Source organism: Elaeis guineensis, chromosome 4 (assembly GCF_000442705.2).
Source record: "Elaeis guineensis isolate ETL-2024a chromosome 4, EG11, whole genome shotgun sequence".
Classification (NCBI taxonomy): Eukaryota; Viridiplantae; Streptophyta; class Magnoliopsida; order Arecales; family Arecaceae; genus Elaeis; species Elaeis guineensis.
Window position 1 is genome coordinate 31,786,770 of NC_025996.2, and position 17,814 is coordinate 31,804,583.

The following is a 17,814-nucleotide window of genomic DNA, read 5'->3' on the forward strand; positions in this document are numbered from 1 at the left end:
TTAATCTTGATGCCACCTTATGAAATAATCCGTTGTTTATAGTTCAAGATCAGTTCACAAACTTTTAGAACTAGCATTTTATCTTTTGTTAATATCAGCCTTAGTAATTTGAGTTAATGAAAATGATCACTTATTTCGCTTTGCTGGTAGAGTCTCTCATTGCCCCATTTGAGTCGGATGCAAACTCACAAGGAACACGAGACCTGAACGCCAACCAAAGGGGATTGTTTAATCATCTATAACATTTCTTAAAACAAGCAATCATAAACCTTTGATGTTCTGTAAAACAAATTCTACGAAAACGGCGAGGTTTATTTTGTATAGAACTCAGCTTGAGCTTTCATGACCTGTCAATTTTTGCAGAAAGTTTAACATTAAATTCTATACAAATTCATCATAGCAAAATCAACAACCAAGGAACTCCTAAATAACTTTGTGAATTACAAGTTCCCTGCGCAATGTAAACTCTGAAATGGAACCTAATAGCAACCATAAGAAATCAGGGATACCGCCTGAAATTTTTGCTTGCAGCGAGAATACAGGTGAAAGAGATACTTATCACACGAGTCTTTGAAGAAGAAGAAGAGCATGCTTTATAATTTTCTGCATCAATGTTCAGCATTATTTGTACATCTACGCTTCTAAATCTTCCATTTTGTCAGCTCAAGTTGTAATAGGCAATTCATATAAATAAATAAAGAAAACAACTGTTTGAATGCATTATCCAACCTTCATTTATCCTTAACCTCTTCTCAGATCAATGACAATCACGCTGATATTATCAGCACTCTTTCTTCCCAGTGCAAGCCTCGCTAGCAGCAATGCTGCGACAGAGCACCGTGAATCAGATGCTTGCTGCTCTTCTTGAACACCAGGTGCACTCCCACCAGCCCCAGAACTAGGATGTTCTGTACGCCTACGTGGATCGGCTTCCTCCAAACACCGTCTAGCGACATCGCATGCTAGATCATTAGGTAGGACATCCCATAGACCATCGCTAGCGAGGATAAGACACTCATCTTCAGCAGTCCTCTCCACAATGCATACCTCTGGCTCAGATATCACCACAGGTTTCAAGTACCTGTCTCCTGTTCAAAAATAAGTTTGTCACAAACATAAGTCAGTTCTATGGTAATTTGGAATTTAAGCCGATCAGCCTATAAACAACTACTTACTGGACCAAAGCATTAAAATTTGCAAGTCACAGTAAAATGCTGCTTTTAAACTGGGAAGACTGATCAAGCACAACTCGAGGAGATTCTCCACCATATATTTTATGACATACCAAATATGTTTACTGGCTTTTGGATGATTAATCATTTAAAGTCATTCCCTACAAGGAGCTTTATGAAGCATTTTATTCATAAAATAGGCAAGAAGTTTATTAAATTATTGCTTTTAAAGGTGCTCACCATCTAGGCTTTGGGCGCACAAGCAGATGGGCCACACAACCATAGCTTAAAAAATTGATGCTGGTAACAAAATTTGAGCCTCAGCATGGGCTTGAGAAAATAGGATATGCAAACTAGAGCCTGATTCTGGACCTGGCCCATCCTACGGAAAAGCTAAATACTAGGCCAGGTTTATTCATGACATTAGAAGCCAGGCACCCGGTCTGGGCTCTCAGAATTAAGTGGTTTTGATTCCTACAAGCCTCACGCAAACTTCCATTTAACTGAGCCAGCTCCATTGATAACACTAGCCTCTCTTAAATAACAATATACCCAAAATACAGTTCATATTAAATGTAAAAAAGTTAATTAAATATACTGTGTAAGTGTACACAATATGAATAAAATAGTTTCTTAATAAGCAGATTTTAAAATTACAAATTGTTTGCATGTTTCTATTTGAGTTCTCTTTAAACAGGTAAGGCATATTTTATGTGCTAATCAAATGCAAAATAGATGAACTTGATTGCAATTAGCATTACTTTAAGCACTTTCCTGAAAAGTCTACTCCTCTGAAACCTGATTTTGGTGAAACTAGCATTTTGCATATAAGCATTCAGCATAAACTTGGAGACCATCACTATTGCTCAAATTATGTAATGCTGTTAGCAAGTACACAGCATAGAGTATGCATATACTATTATTGTGCATACAACCTAATGACTCAGAAAGGAATTACTCTAAATTAGAGAGATTCAGCAGAAACAACAGAGGAAAGATTTTTTAAAATTGTTGACTTTGAATTCATATGCAATTTGAACACCTATGTAATTAAATTGGAATACATAGGTACTTGGAAATACCTAACCAACCAAAAAGTCCACGACATAGATATTAAGTGAATCCATATAACATAACAATATGCGAAGATTCTATGCAAAAGAAAAAATAAATGAAATATTAAAAAGTTTCTTAAGATAACTAAAGTATCCATTGTGACCATTGCAGACAATAAAGTTTTTATTATCGGTTCTTATCTACAGAAATTTTGACAGTAACCATTTGCTTCAGCTGAAAGCATACAAGTACATGTGCTATTTGTATTCTAAAATGATGAAGGCAGGTTCATACATCAACTGGTCGGACCTTATATAGAAAGCTGTTTTTAAGAACTACAGCAATTTTCTAAATATAGTATTATATTAATTACATTTTCTAAGTTAGAGATGGTCAAAAAAAAATCATTGGACAGTCCTCAAATATGGCATGCCTTTCTAGTGATTATCAAAGGTTAGCTAATGCAACAATTTACTTTCTTCTACATTAATAATAGTCAATGAACCAATTATCTGTATTGTGACGGTGGGTTCTGAGGTTATAAGTTATGAGGATTAATTTCCTCCCTTCCTAAAAATAACAAAAGCATCTACTGGCATGTACCCAATAACAAGCGTTGCTGCAGTTCAGATAGTACTTCTAATTGCGCTTGATTCTTTAAACAATTTATTTCAAAGAAAAGAAAAAAATTATCCATTAAAATCATCAAAAAGCCGCCAGAGCCCTTCATGACTAATTACAAACGTTACTTTTCTCGTGGGGTTCTTTTCACACTCCTTTAATTCCTAAAAAATTATACCTATGCATTCAGAGAGAATATTTCAATAAAAAGATAGCCAGGCCATGCACTATTGATGATTGTGCTTCAGTGAACTGTTTATTTCACTGAACAGCTAGGTAAATTATTCTCTCAAGAACTGTAATTTTGGACCTCTGCAAAGTTTTTATCAAAAATTATCTGCATTGAATGTTTTATAAGTGTTCAACATAAATGGAACTTAATAAAAGATGAAGACCATGGGGTGTCACCCAATTTTTGCATAACATATGTAGATTTCATTCCTCCTAGCAAAACATAAACTGCTCATTCTAGGATCACTCTACTCAATTTACTCAGGCTTCAGGAGTCATAGCCATGATTCCAGCAATGCATTCATGATAACTGCCATGCCAACCACACCGCATTGTGGGGGACCAAAGGGGGGTGTGGAACCACCATCCAAGTAGAGAAAAGAGGGCTTATGATACAGTTAAATCAGACAGAAATAAAGCAGGGATAAAATGGCAATGTCTCCTCTACCTTCTCTCCAGTCAAAACAATTCGAATGTGGTGGAAAGATTATTTAACAAGCTGTCAAATGAATCTAGTCTTGCTTCCTAGTCCTTCAAATTCTTTTCTCCACTACACTCTAGACCAATCTTCTTGGTTATGCAGTCCTTTGGCTTTTACGTCTCATTACTTAGAATGACATCTATAGACTCTTAACTCAAACTGAGATTTTGAAAATCCCCCTAATTAATTTTGTTATTACAAAGGCTGTGATAGATGCAATAGCAAAGAATACAACTAACTATTATGGAAACTTGTAAGGACTAAATCATTAGTAATTTTTTTATGCACCCTTGCAATGCAATTGGGCCAAAACTCTGGCAGCTAGTCCTTGATCATGCCTCACAAGCTTCGATGGGTATTATATAGTACAACACGAATAGAGTGCATAAAATGTTGCCCTTGTATTATACTGTGTGCAAACTTGAAATTTTTGAAAGAACGAATTCCTAACTGCATACAGATGTTAGCTACAATATCTCCTAACCTAGTACAAAAAATTGATGTTGAACTAGAGCTCGTAACCAATTTTATGTTAGAAGAGATTCTCTTATTTATATTTTATCATCAGTAATCAACCCCTGTTCCAAGCTTGCATGAGAGTGAGAAAGGCTTCCCCATTCTCTTCCATTAATTCATCGGATTGTACATCTTTTGTTGCCCAAGCACTAAATCTCCATTTCAAATCCTAATTATCATTGTCTATATGCATTGGATTTTCTGTTACCAAGGGAGAAAATCAGCGTAACCCCAATAATCTGTCTTGTTTTATCATCAAGCCACCTTGGGATCTCTTCATCATTTTCAAATAAAACACTTTGAAGGGGTCTCCATGAAGTTTAAAAACAGGTTGACAAAATTCGATTGAGCCTTTAGACTAACTTTACTAATAAGATGACTCTTTTCCCAGTTCACAACCAATGACCTTCCTGACTATTGATGATATGTAACTCCATGATTTTCACGAAGAGACTTTGCGCTCAATTTCATTTAGCTCTAACTTGGAGAATCTCACATGGCCTCCTAAATACCCCTAAGAAGCACTTGTCCAATAAAACAAAACACAATTTGCACAACCATGACAGACTGCTGCCTTGTGATGAATTTTTCCGTTCAAAGATATAGCACCATATCCCCCATTTGAATATTCAATACTGCTCAACTCTGCATGCTTTTGCCTTCCATCACCACTCTAAATCCTAGGTGACTTTTAGAAGTTCACATTTTGCCACATAACCAAAATCTTGAATATTCACAACGGCTCAACTTAACTCTAACATGCTTTTGCTTTCCATCACCATTCCAAACCCTAGGTGACTTTTAGAAGTCCACATTTTGCCACAGAACCAAAATCCTTAGGAGCCGATACACCTAGCAAAATGCTTCAATACATGGTTAATTTAAGAAAATGTTCGCATAACACCATTAGGAATCAGGAATCTTCATCTTGATACCTATGATTCTTAAAACCACACGACTCTATTATTTTCCATCAAAAACTTCCCACCATTATAGAGCTCATTGGTCTCAAATAACTCCTCATACGAACACATGTAAAATATTAACTCAAGAGAAGAAATTTGTGGAAAGAATTGTAGCCCTTGGATCCTAAATGGCTAAATTTGAACCCATAACCGTGATAAAAAGGAATCTTAGATTGCCTAAAAATCTTCATTACACAAAAGATTTGCATGGAATTGTTGTCAAGGTCCAACATGGAGGTGAACTAAATGAGAGATTCACTTTCATTTACAATCCTCCTTTCCAAATCCATGTGAGAGTTCTTTTTTCTCTAATAACATAAAAACCATCAAAGATGGGAAAAGTTAGGTGGAGTTAGAGCCCATCCACATCTTAAAACCCAAGTTCAACTCCAAACTTCACATACTCACCAGGAACAATTGTTGACAAATATCTCTACCAAATAATAGTAGAAAGGAGAAAGCCCACTTCCTGCTCACCCTTCCCCATTACCGTAGACGAAGAGCACAGCTCCACTAACCATGTAAAAAAAATGATGAGTGGAACTGTGTCTAACTATAGGAACTAGCCAGATTTGAATAGATGAATAAAAGTAAAATGAAAACTCATGACCTGTCCGTGCCATAAGTCCATATCCATTTGATTTCTTAAATCAATTCCAAGTCCCCCCTTTTAAACAACAGAATTGCTTAGTAGGTCCTGTAGTCCACTAATTTCATAAATACCTTTCAATTGAAATGAGATTTTGGTTCCCAATACTCCTATGATTCTTTTTTTGGCTTATGCTAGTTAATATTACTGAAAGGTAAATGGAAGGACAAACTATATTGACTTAATGGTTATCACAAAATTTGATGACATTCTTTAGTTTGATGACAAATTGTTCATAGTATTTCAATAGGATGTTATAAAAAAAGGGCAACCCAATGCATAGTGCTCCTACTATTGCGGAGTCTGCATAGGGTTAGATGTATCCAGCACATGAAAGGAAGTTATATTCGTGTTTTGAACCTATGACCTCTAGGTCATGATTAAGCAACTTTACTGAGGTCAAAATGATTGAAATTGAAATTGTTAATATCATGTTGAATTTAGAACCAGGTTTTTCATATAAGCAGCACTGCAATCCCTCTCCTCTACATATAGATGTATATATATGTGTAGCATGTGTGAGTGTCTACACACATGCACATTCCCTACATGTTTAATATTGGGTAAGATTGATGTCATCAAGGACATCTGGGTTCCTATAGGATGGCATTTCTTCAGTTGTGTACAAATACATGATATATATACATGTATATATGTACACGCACACACACACATGTCCCTAATGAGTTAATGATCAAAATATATCATTTGCATGGGAGATTAAGGCTATGAGGTTTAGCCCTATTACCAAAACTTTTCTCGTATGTATGGCATGCCACATGGCATGAAGAGATTGGTGTTGTTATTTCTTTTAAAAAACAAAAGGCATAAAATGAGTGTCCTAGCACCATGCACTAAGTAGGCACCCAGCCATAAAAGCTCCTACAATAGGTACTCGTAGCTGCCTAACACCACCAACAACGACTATTGCTACTAGTGGTAGCTCCATAAGCAGCCACGACCATCATCATTGGTGCCAACCCGCCCATAATAACCAAACCTCATCACTCCCCGCCAAAAAAAGACAAAAAAAAGATAAATATTAGGGGGAATATTAATCAAAAGAAATGAAACTACCACATAATAAAGTTGCCAACTATCAAGCACCACAACCACCATTCCACTGAGCAATGTAATGCCAACTGCCAAGCACTAATTGCCATTCCTCTTTCTTCTCCCCTCAATCTTTTTGTACTCTGCATATTTAGGGTCAAGGCAACGAAAATTGATCAAATTTATAAGATAACCAATTATGTTTGGAGTTACGAATAAACAACTCATTTCAATTTGACCCGAAACACCGGAAGCACTTAGGCCTTGCTCGAGGCTTCACATTCTCGCTTGACGCACGAACACATGTACAAGCACAGGTCTAGTGATAGACACCCATTTGGGCTGCCCAACAGATAAGGCACTTGATCCACCTAAAGCAGCTGCTTAGAAAATCAAGCAGCCCATCTTTTTAAAACAAAAAGTATGATTCATGAGGATGATGCTGTTCACAAGGTATTATGGTATAAAGCACCAAAACTCTTGTGCAATGTGGCATGCCATCAATGCAAAGAAAATTTTTTGGCAATATTTTTGGTCCTTATAGCATTTTTCAATAGATAATAATATTATAAAAAATTAATCACATCTCCTAAATCTATGGTTCAGTCATTTCACCCTTTTGGTTTCCAATCATATGCATCTTTCTCTAAAGAAAAAAAGGAAGATAATTTCATGATATCTCATTTGGTCCTCATATCCTCCCCACCACATTAAATTTGAGCCTCGAACCCTTGACCTTACGTCATAATTCTATTTTTTTACTCCAACAACTTATAGCATAAAGGTGTCGACAATCTTATGCTCAATTTTTAAAGAAATTATAAGCATGAAGGTCCGTAGATTGGAATAAACTTGGGTTCATATCAAAGGCCAAATATTGGGGTCTTAGGGTAACCAACTTAATACAACTTCTTATATGACCATGAGATTATGCAGCCCATTTTAAGCTTGACATAGTCCATCTCATCACTAGCGCACACATATGCTGACTTAATAAAGAACATCGAGTGCAATTAATGACGGAGACAAGAGTAGTCATCGTGGTCCTTGTAGGATTACTCCCATGCAAGTATCTGTTTTGTTACAAGAAAGAATCAAGATGGTGGTTTTGTTTACCAAATTTGGCCATGATTTGGCAAATCTGGAAAATATTGCTCCATCTATGTAACAAAAAATGTTACACAATATGTCGCATGGGACATCAAATATCCACATGAACAAAGATTTTCTTTGTTCTTCTAGATAAGCGATCATCCAAACATAATAAGCAATACCATATATGAGTGACTACAATTTGTCCAAAATTTTTCATATTGCTTAAAGTTGTTGCTATCTCATGACTCCATAATTTATTTCCTTCCGATCTGCAGTTACCCATATTCATTCCATCCCAAACCTGATATAAATGGATCTAAATCAAGATCAAAATGAAAATAAGAAAAAGAGGAAGGTGAATTGTTCTCCTTTAGAAACACAACATTCCCCATCCCTCAGACTTCATAAAAAGTGTCTTTAACAACTTCAGAATGGATAAGCCCGACCTAACTTATTATTATATGTTGGTACCTATGTAATGCATTCAAGACCAGAAATTTTCCAACCGCACAAAATATTGAATGGAGCCATCAATTAAATGGAACAATAAAATTAAAAAATATCTTAAGAGATGGTACTTTTAGGGCGACACTATTGTCCCTAACATCTAACCAATTTTATAGTTATCTGTGTTCAAGTACTTCCTATTTCTCATTATTACTTTTCCATTTTTTTTAATGTGCTAGATATCATATATTGCACTACCATGTCATTTTTTCAATAATGTCAAAAGTTTGTATCATATATTCCATGTGTTCATACATCAACAACATAACATACAAGAATTTCATGGGCTTGTAGGAAGTCTCCATATTGTCGAATCAAGATTATTAGTGTCTTATGTAGGGCTCATAATTTGCAAACCTCATTGGTTTTGCAAGTTAATCATTGATCCATTCCCAAAACAAGCGTTCCTTGACCTATTGCCACACCTAAGCCCCTAAATGCCAATCGTGAAAGCAATTTTAAATATAAAGCCCTTTATTACTGGAAAAGACATAAGAAATGACTTTTTTACTAGAAACCAATGTTTTCAAGTGCATAACATAGTATCAACTATCAAGTTGTCATGTAAAATCCGACATAGGAATCTTTGTGAAATCTAACAAAGAACATGTCTTCAGCTCATATTATGTGTTAAAAAATATATGGAAATTATCCATAAAATGAAAGGTCAATTATGCTTTATTTATAAAATTTTATCTTATACTTGTAAATTTCATGTAAAAATATCAGAAGTTGGCATATAATAATGATCACATTATGACAACGGCACACGGAAGAATAGAGAACCTTGAAACCTGCTTCCATCCCCTGTCTCAATAATCCCACTAGCCTGGCCGGGTCACACACCAACACGACCGTCCGATTGGGATTTCGAAGGAAAAAGGAAAGGAAAGTCAATTCGGCCTTACTTTTTTTCTAATGATGCTAGAGGTTGGGGGAGGGGCTCGGTTCGTAGGTCTCCTTTCTTCTTCTATTTTTTTCCCAATAGATGGGACATGAGCCAGTCATAAGGAAAACAAAAAATCATGTGCCTTTTTTCCCCTTTCTGATATGCAAAATTGGGATATCTTTCACCATAAAAGGACCCTTATTCATTGTTCAATCACCAACCACACAGGTCTCAAAGCGCTCAAAACTCTATCATTCATATGTCCACATAGATCTCAAAGCGAGCAATTGATGATTCAATGATGGAAGGATGTCCCCTCCTTTCTCCCCCCTCAGTGATGGAAGGATGGTTCAGTCACCAACCAAGACAACCTCAAGATGGGGCGGGATGCGAGGCATCCTCTTCCGTGGAGAAATCGGGACACCACATTCCCACGAGATTTATAGTCTTGAATTGAAGTGCCAAAAAGTGTCGATAAAAATCTTGATCAAAAGTCTAATGAATCAAAAAACAAAAAATTGGATTGACAATGTAATCACCAGAAATATGATATTAGTTAATGGAGCCACATGTAACACAATAATGTCATTGACTCCATACAGGCACATTTCCACCTAACAAGTGTTATCCTAGACACAAGGGTTGTAAATCAATTCATTTTTGTTTTTTCCTTCAACCAAGTTTTCCTTACGTCCTAGGTTTCTTCTATACTTTTTATGCCTCCATTCAGTGTATATTTCATCATCTCCTACTCTATTTTTCATGGTGCTTCATGCATTTATTTCCAAAATTGGCAACCATGTCAAGTGTTGCTTCATTCACATCCACCTGATCCTTTAATACTATTGATTCTCCATTTGGAAATATAGGGTGGAAGTTCATGGCATCACACAACCAAGAAATCTTTCCGCGAGACTTTACTACGACATTAAATTTCATCATTCATGCCAATAGCTAGACCTTTGCCACCATCATCATATTGAAAATTGTATCAACCAAATGATATGTAAGGTGTCCAACATATGGAGGTTTAAAGCAACGAAAATAATACCAATCAAAAATGTTCATACTAATTGTATAAATATACAAAAATTTTGTCAATCAATGTTGATAAAACCTTCCATTATCTTGTTTAAATATACAAAAATTTTGTCAATCAATGCTGATAAAAAACTTCCACTATCATTTGCATTTCAACATATGCATAAAAGAAATGACGCCTCGATATCATCTTGCAAGAACATTACATCCTTTAGCATTCAAAACAACGATGCAGCTAACATTGCTTCTGATGATAGTAGAAGATCCTAGCAACTTCATCTTTATCAACCATTTTGGGTTGCATCTCGAATTTTCGCCCTCAAGCTTTGACAGCATTGTTTCCTAGCAAGCTCAATTTATCATGGACCCAAAATTGAGATCAAAGTACTCCATCAAACATACTGTAATCTTCATCAATAAAGCTTACCTCACTTGAGCTTTTGAGCAACCATGATGGAGGCTCTTTTATTGAAGGCAAGGTCATCGTGCTCCGACACCAGTAACCATGATTGTTGCTTAACAAGCACAATCTTGGCAAAGGATCTTCACATACACTTGGTTTGGAAATGGAAGGAGTTGCATATATGCTCACCCTCAACTGCTTAGCCCCTCTCTAGTAATCATGATGAGAGGCCCTTTTGTCAAAGGTAAGCTCATCATGCTTCTATCCTAGTAACTATGATCTTTGCTCAACAAACATAACCTTGGGAAAGGGCCTCAGCATTGGTTTTGCTTCGAGATAGGAGAGATTACACAAGTACTCATCCTTCTCTCCTTACTTAGCCCCAAGGTTGCATAAGCTTTAGAAATAAAGACCAAGAGATGACCTCGAGGATGTAGATGGTATTGATAGTATCAACATTAGTAATGAAGTCACGATTCTCAAAGAAGATGGTACAATAAAGACATGCAGTGAAGGAATAGACCTTGACAAGAATAGGCCTCAACCCGGTGGCTTTAAGAAGAGCCATCAGAAAACTTCAAGGAGTATGCACTAAGGGCTTCATGTGCATCTTTAAGGAGTTTAAAGGGTCCACAAAAAAAAGATCAAGGCATACAGTCTCAAAGTTGGATAAGTACTGAATTCAAACCTAAATCTTGCACACTTTTCCTACAAATAAATTTATTATGTAAGAGCTATCCTATCTCATGATCCCTATGAATAAGCTACCATGTTGCTTAAGGAGATCTTATCCCTTTTGCACCTTTATTTGCAAGGAGTTTATTAAACCTGTCCTAGTTGGTATATATATTACATGGATTCGAAAAGCAAAAAAGAAAAAAGGAACATTGCAAAATACAAATAGGCTAATACAATAAATTTTGAAAAAATGGATGCAAATAGGATATAACATTAACTAAATAAATATATATTTTTTATACATGTAAAAAATAACGATAAAGCATAGTCTCTTATCAGTAGGGACAAATTAGTCCATAATCAAATTTAGAGACTATTAACCATACTCTAGATAGCAATATTGACGTAAGAAACTCATACTTGACCATTCACCACTCAAAGATCAACATGCATCCAAAATTAATGAAAGTACGAAAGAAATCCCCCCCCCCTTCCTTTCTAACGGCTCATTTTATGGGGGGTAAAAAATTTATTCGAGAATCTTACCTTCCCGATTAAGTGTTTTTCAGGCAACATTTAGATAGAAAATAATTTATCCAAGATCTTTTATGCATTAGAAAATGGCTATAAAATCTGTTATCCATGTTCTTTTACAATACTACTTTTTTGGATAAGTTGCTAAAAACTATCCATATTTTCCATAACAGCTTTTCTTACATAAATATTATTATGTATAATATATCATATTATGTTATATAATAGATATCATATTATATATTATTATATATTATTATAGTATTATATTATTATGAGAGGGTTAGGGATATCTTAGGAAGAAAATAAAAAGGTTATTTTACTAGTTGATGAGAAAATAATTTACTCACCTCTAGGGTGGGAAAGTCTTTCCACCAATTTCATGGATAAATGTTGTCAATCAAAAAATAACTTAGCAACATAGAGAAGCATAAGAACATAGGTAAGTTGGTTAATAAAAAAATAACCAACTTTCTCATGATATTTATCCACCAAAGAACAGGCCCTAAAGGTATCAAGAAAGTATCTCAATTCTCAAGCATATAAGAAAGTATTAAAAGCCCTTCTTATAATTTCAAAAAGAAAGAATACTTAATTAACTATCCAACATGTATTATATTACTAATTAACAAGTATTGGCATCTAATACGCATCCCATACGGACATAAGTAATTTAAGTATCCGTGCTTTCCAGCTCAGTTTCTTGAAGCTAAAGCCAATCTATTGCTCCACAATAGAAGAAGGTTCTTAGTTTCCTTGTTAATTAATGTAGCAAATGGTTGCAGGGATACACCATTTAATTGGGCTTTCATGGCATTGATGGAGGTGGGTGGTAATTATTCTCTTCCTTATAAGAAAACCTCATCCTACATTTAGATTCTAGCAAACTCTTAACATTGTTATCCATGCTCATAACTATGATATATTCATGACTAAGACGTCTGACAACCATTTGACTGCATAAAAATTATTGCCTAAAGTACCATGTTTGCGGACCAAAGCTTTAGGGCATTACATGTCATTTATAACAAGTTATACAAATTAGAGATAGCTAAGTAGTTTAGGTATCTTTAGTTCCAACAGTTGCATGGTCAAAGAATTTAGCACAACTTATGTCTAGCAAAGAAAAAAATACTTCATAAAGCATATACACATGAAGATAACCAGAATTATCAATGCTTATATGGACTCATATATTTTAAAAAAACTGATTTAACCATTATAAATAAAGATAACTTTGATGAAGTAATCTTCCAGATTAACAAAAGTAAAATGCAATATCTTTCTCCACCACCTTATCAATTTCAAGTCAAACATAGAGTCATCAATTTTTGTTTTTTTCAATGTTTGATTCCAAGTTATACAAATCAGTATACACTAAGTAAAAATTCATAATGTTGTTTTATGTGATGACCTTTGTTTGAAGTATCTTAAGTTTATCATTTGTTTTGTCACTCTCCAACTTTCTAAAGATAACAATCCAAGTATTAGCTTAGAAATAGGCAAAGTTCTAGTTACATGAGTTATACCACTTGAATTAGAGTTTGTGCTAGTGGTCACACCCCTCATGTTACCAACTAGAGGTTCTGAGTTAAATTCTTGGAAGGTGCATGCCTAAGAATCTGGACTTGGATAATTATGGCACGTATGCATCTCCCTATCTTAAAAAAAATAAAATAAAATAGATGAACTATGTCACAAGGTAATGTCCTGCAATATATATCAAAATAAGCTCAACCTTTTTGCCAAAAACTCCTAATAACCATGTCAAACTCCTCGAGAAGGACTCTATAGTTAAGAATACTACAGCCTCCATATCTAAAAAATATTTTTAAAAAACAATCTACATAAGCTCTCTATTTCCATTCTCATACACTAAATAAACCCACGAGCTAAAACTGTTTGCTTTATCTAATAACTTTCTGCCGACATTTCTGAAGATCTGTCCCTATAACCCAAAAACTGATTTCTCCAGTGCCATTCTTTCTCCCCATGACATCAATGCAAGAAAGACCTACTTGCTTTTTAAGCTACAACTTTGTTTCCACCTCTGTTGTTTCATAAAATTATCATCACTCGACATCTGGGACATAAATATCATAGCACATGACAAACAAAAGAGCACAGTGAACAAATGCACAGCATTGTAGCAGCAGTTCTATCCATCTCTGCTAAAGGAAAAGCCGGAGATAGAAGCATACCAATGGCCCGTGACATGGCAAGTATTCCGTGGACGCGAGCACCATTCAAGTAGATAACACGCCCACCCGCTGCTTCTATTCTTGCAAGCTCGTCTGGCCGGTCGGGCTGACAGATCAATTCACAATCACAGGAACACAACGTCACACGTTACCAAAGCCGCATATAATAAAACAAAAGCACATTAAACCCGAATTCTAAAGTTTAAACGGCCGCACCAACAAGTAACACGTGTCTCCCGCAGCGAAAATTGATTACGTAACACAACCACCACGTCCCAATTCCTACGTACCCCTACGTGGCCGATGGTTGGAGCGTGGTCCAGGGGGTTGGTACCCTTGGTACAAAGAGGAAATAGGGCACGGAAATTGGAGGAAGTTACGGGGGAGTGCCACTACCTTCTGATCAGAGGAAAGCGGGATGGCGCGGCCCCCGCGGCTGAGCACCGCCCGCGAGTCGCCGCAGTTGGCGACGAGGAGACGGTCGCGGCTGACAACGGCGACCACGGCGGTGGACCCCACGATGTCCGACTCGATCCCCGACCGCTCGCACTGGCACAGTGGGTATCCCACGCTGCCGCACACGCACGCCATCAGCGCCAGCTCGTCCATCCGCCCGAAGCTCCGCGCCACCGCCGCCCTCCACTGCTCCTCCCCTTCCGCCGCCGCGAGCTCCTCCGCCAGCATCACGTGCATCCGCTCCCTACACAGGGCGGACACCTGCGTTCAAGAACCCAAACAGAAGCTCCATTCAGTGATGATCGTCTCGATCGGGCGACAGGCAAGTGGTCCGAGAAACGCCACGGGTGGCTTAAAAAAAAAAAAAAAAAAAAAGGCTTGAAACAGCTGGAGGTAATGGTACTGGCAGCTCTTTGGCGCAAGTCATCACGTCCAGTTTCGATCGATCAGACGGCCCTACGTCATAGGCCCAGCGGTTCCACGTACCGCGAAACCGCTGTTCCAGTAGTTCAGATGTACGAAAAGACAATACGTGCAAATGAATGAAATTTCATGCCTGGAAAGAGCTCAAATTTGTTCGAATGTGCCACCAAAACGCTCACGTTAGTGGCCACCATCGCGAAAAAGGGAAAAGCAGGCAAACGTTTCCACGCCCCTCAAATAAAAAGAGGGGAACAAGACCTCTCTCTGAAATTTGAACACATATAGCCAATTTAGACGCTTTTCCCCCCCTTTTTCGGTTTTTTTAATCAAAAGAAGAATTGAATATGTACGGAAAAAGAAAAATCATTTGAATCAAAGAAAATAAACAAAAAAAAAAAAATGATCCCATGCGCCTCCCATGTTTACGCAATTATAGATTTTTATTTTATTTTATTTTATTTTATTTTTGAATTCAAGAAACGTGAAGAGACGCGGTGTAGAGATCACTTACATGGGAGCCGCCGTGGCCGTCGAAGACGGCGAAGAAGTGCAGGGTCGAGCCGCCGCCAGGCGGCCGGAAGAAGCCCGGCCGCACGGAGATGGCGTCCTCCATCTCCCGCGACCGGCCGGAAAGCGAGATGGAACCAAACGCCAGCAGAGGCTCCCCCGCCGGGGCCTGGCCGGAGCTCGACGCGATCGCCGGCGCTGCATCTCCTTCGACGGGAGAAGAAGTAGTAGAAGGAGAAGAGGGCGTCGCCAAGGACGGATGAGCAAGTGAGAGAGGCGGCGACGGAGAGTCATCCCCAGCGGGACGGCTCCGCTTCTCGCCGCCACTGTTGGCGCGATCGGAGGAGGCCGCCTCCGGCTCCGCCTCCCGCTTCCTCTCTGCCCTCCGCGACGGGCTCCCCGCCCTGGAGGGCGGGTCGCCGGCGACGGCGGCGAATCGGCGCATCTCGATCCTGCGGCGGCGGGCCTCGCGGCATTTGGCCGGGGAGTCGCCTTCGTCGACCATCTTGACGTAGATATCCCCCATCAGCGGCCGGGATCGGAGGCGAGTTCCAGCGAAGCGCGATCCCCGCCGTCGATCATCTCCCGCGAGGTTTGGGATTTGGCGAAATGGGAGGGAGAGGGGCCGTGGAGGGGGTTTTATACTGGGGAATTGTTGGGAGGGTTCTTTTGGAGAAAGAAACGGCTTGTGCCGTGGTTTTCCTCGTGGAAGAAGATCGGGCAGTGTACTCACCTCTGGGCAGGGCTATAGCTGCCCGGGCTACCCGGAACCGACCGCGACGTGTCGAATTCTTGCCACGTGTACCAGTTTACGCGCCACATGCTCTTTTGGAAGGCTACTCTCGCGTGTTTCTCGTCGATCATCGTATCGTCTCGGCACAGATTTCTTTCAAATCTTTATTCGATTTTTCCACATCTACCCTTGCGACGGTTAGGATGATTTTCATTCAAATCTTTGTTCAATTTTCCCGTATCAACCCTTATGATGGTCAGCCACTGAGGTGGCAATCTAACGAAACACGTCATTTATTTCTAACCAAATGATCCAGATTCGAATCATAACGAAGATCGAACTTTGATTAAATATTAAAATACGAATAATCATGAAAGAGAATATTCTGACGATCGAATCTAAAAATAATAGTCTGATTTTCGATGATACTAGAGTGACGTACTTATCCATTGAATTCATCTATATGATCCGGAGGAGGTTGTTCATTCACCTAAATTAGATTTCGAATCGAACATTCTTCAGCAGAGGTTGAGACCCTATGATCACGCACAGGGGAGATAGTTATGTCAGGTTGCCCCCTTCCAACTTGTTTTATTGTACCTAAAAAAAAAAAATCCTTGTGATGGTCAGGATTTTTTTTCTTTTTTGCATATGTACTCTTCTATATATTAAAAAATTATATAAACATACTCTTAAAATTTTATTTAAATATATATTTTTATAAAATATTTATTTTATATATATATTTTTTTTTCTTTCTTTTTTTGTAATATTATTTTAAAATTTAAAATAACTAAAATATCTTTAATATATAGATAAATGTGCAAAAAAAAACTTAGAATGCATGTAAATAGCAAGATTACAGAGATATTCTTGTAATTTTGCATGTGTAAGAGGGTATACACCCAAAGAAATCTATTAAAAAATAATTAAAACTAGATTGAGGCTTGCCAAGTCTTTTGATTACTTAGCCAAACCGGCAAGTTTGAAAAAGAAAAAAAAGTCCATGTCAAATTGTTAATATTTCTTTATTTAAGATCATAATTCGCTCAAGTTGAAATATTGGATCTCCATTTTGGTCATATTATCCTCCCATTTGATTTTAATATAATTATAATTATTGAATCTATGAATAATTATTTTAAGAAAATTAAAGTATACTAAATTTAAATTAACTATTCATCTTTATATTAATAAAATATTTTTTAGTAATTATAAATAGTGAGTTGTTGTTCATTCGTCAAGGTGAGAATTTCACAAAATTATCCAGATTTATCTCAGAAAAATAGATGTGAACATGGATCACGCTGTACGGTGATACTAAATTTTTTTAATCATCCTCATCAATAAAGAGCAACTGAACTACCTTCACTATTAATCGGCAAACCCCAAGCACCATTTGGTTTGGTAACAATGATGCTAGATGAAACTGTTTGAAAGCAAATATAAAAGGGATGGTTTTATCTATTTAACCAACTTAGGTAAGTAAAATTATAAAAGTAGGATGCTAATACTATGTTAGCTCTCCTAAAAGTTCTAATAGAACAATTTTTGCTTTTTGTTAATGTTTTTGGCTAAAGAATAGTACTGTTGTCAAATCTTG

At 37.3% G+C, this 17,814-nt stretch overlaps 1 protein-coding gene across 1 annotated transcript; it reads right to left on the minus strand.

Moving 5' to 3' along the window:
* Positions 1–569: 569 nt before the first annotated feature.
* Positions 570–16,172, minus strand: LOC105043050 (probable protein phosphatase 2C 75). The gene is made up of 4 exons (XM_073256235.1): positions 15,483–16,172; positions 14,489–14,809; positions 14,093–14,198; positions 570–1,088 (listed from the first exon to the last, which is right to left on the minus strand). The coding sequence occupies exons 1-4, from the start codon at positions 16,002–16,004 to the stop codon at positions 742–744; spliced, it is 1,296 nt and encodes a 431-aa protein (XP_073112336.1). The 5' UTR covers positions 16,005–16,172; the 3' UTR covers positions 570–741.
* Positions 16,173–17,814: the final 1,642 nt, after the last annotated feature.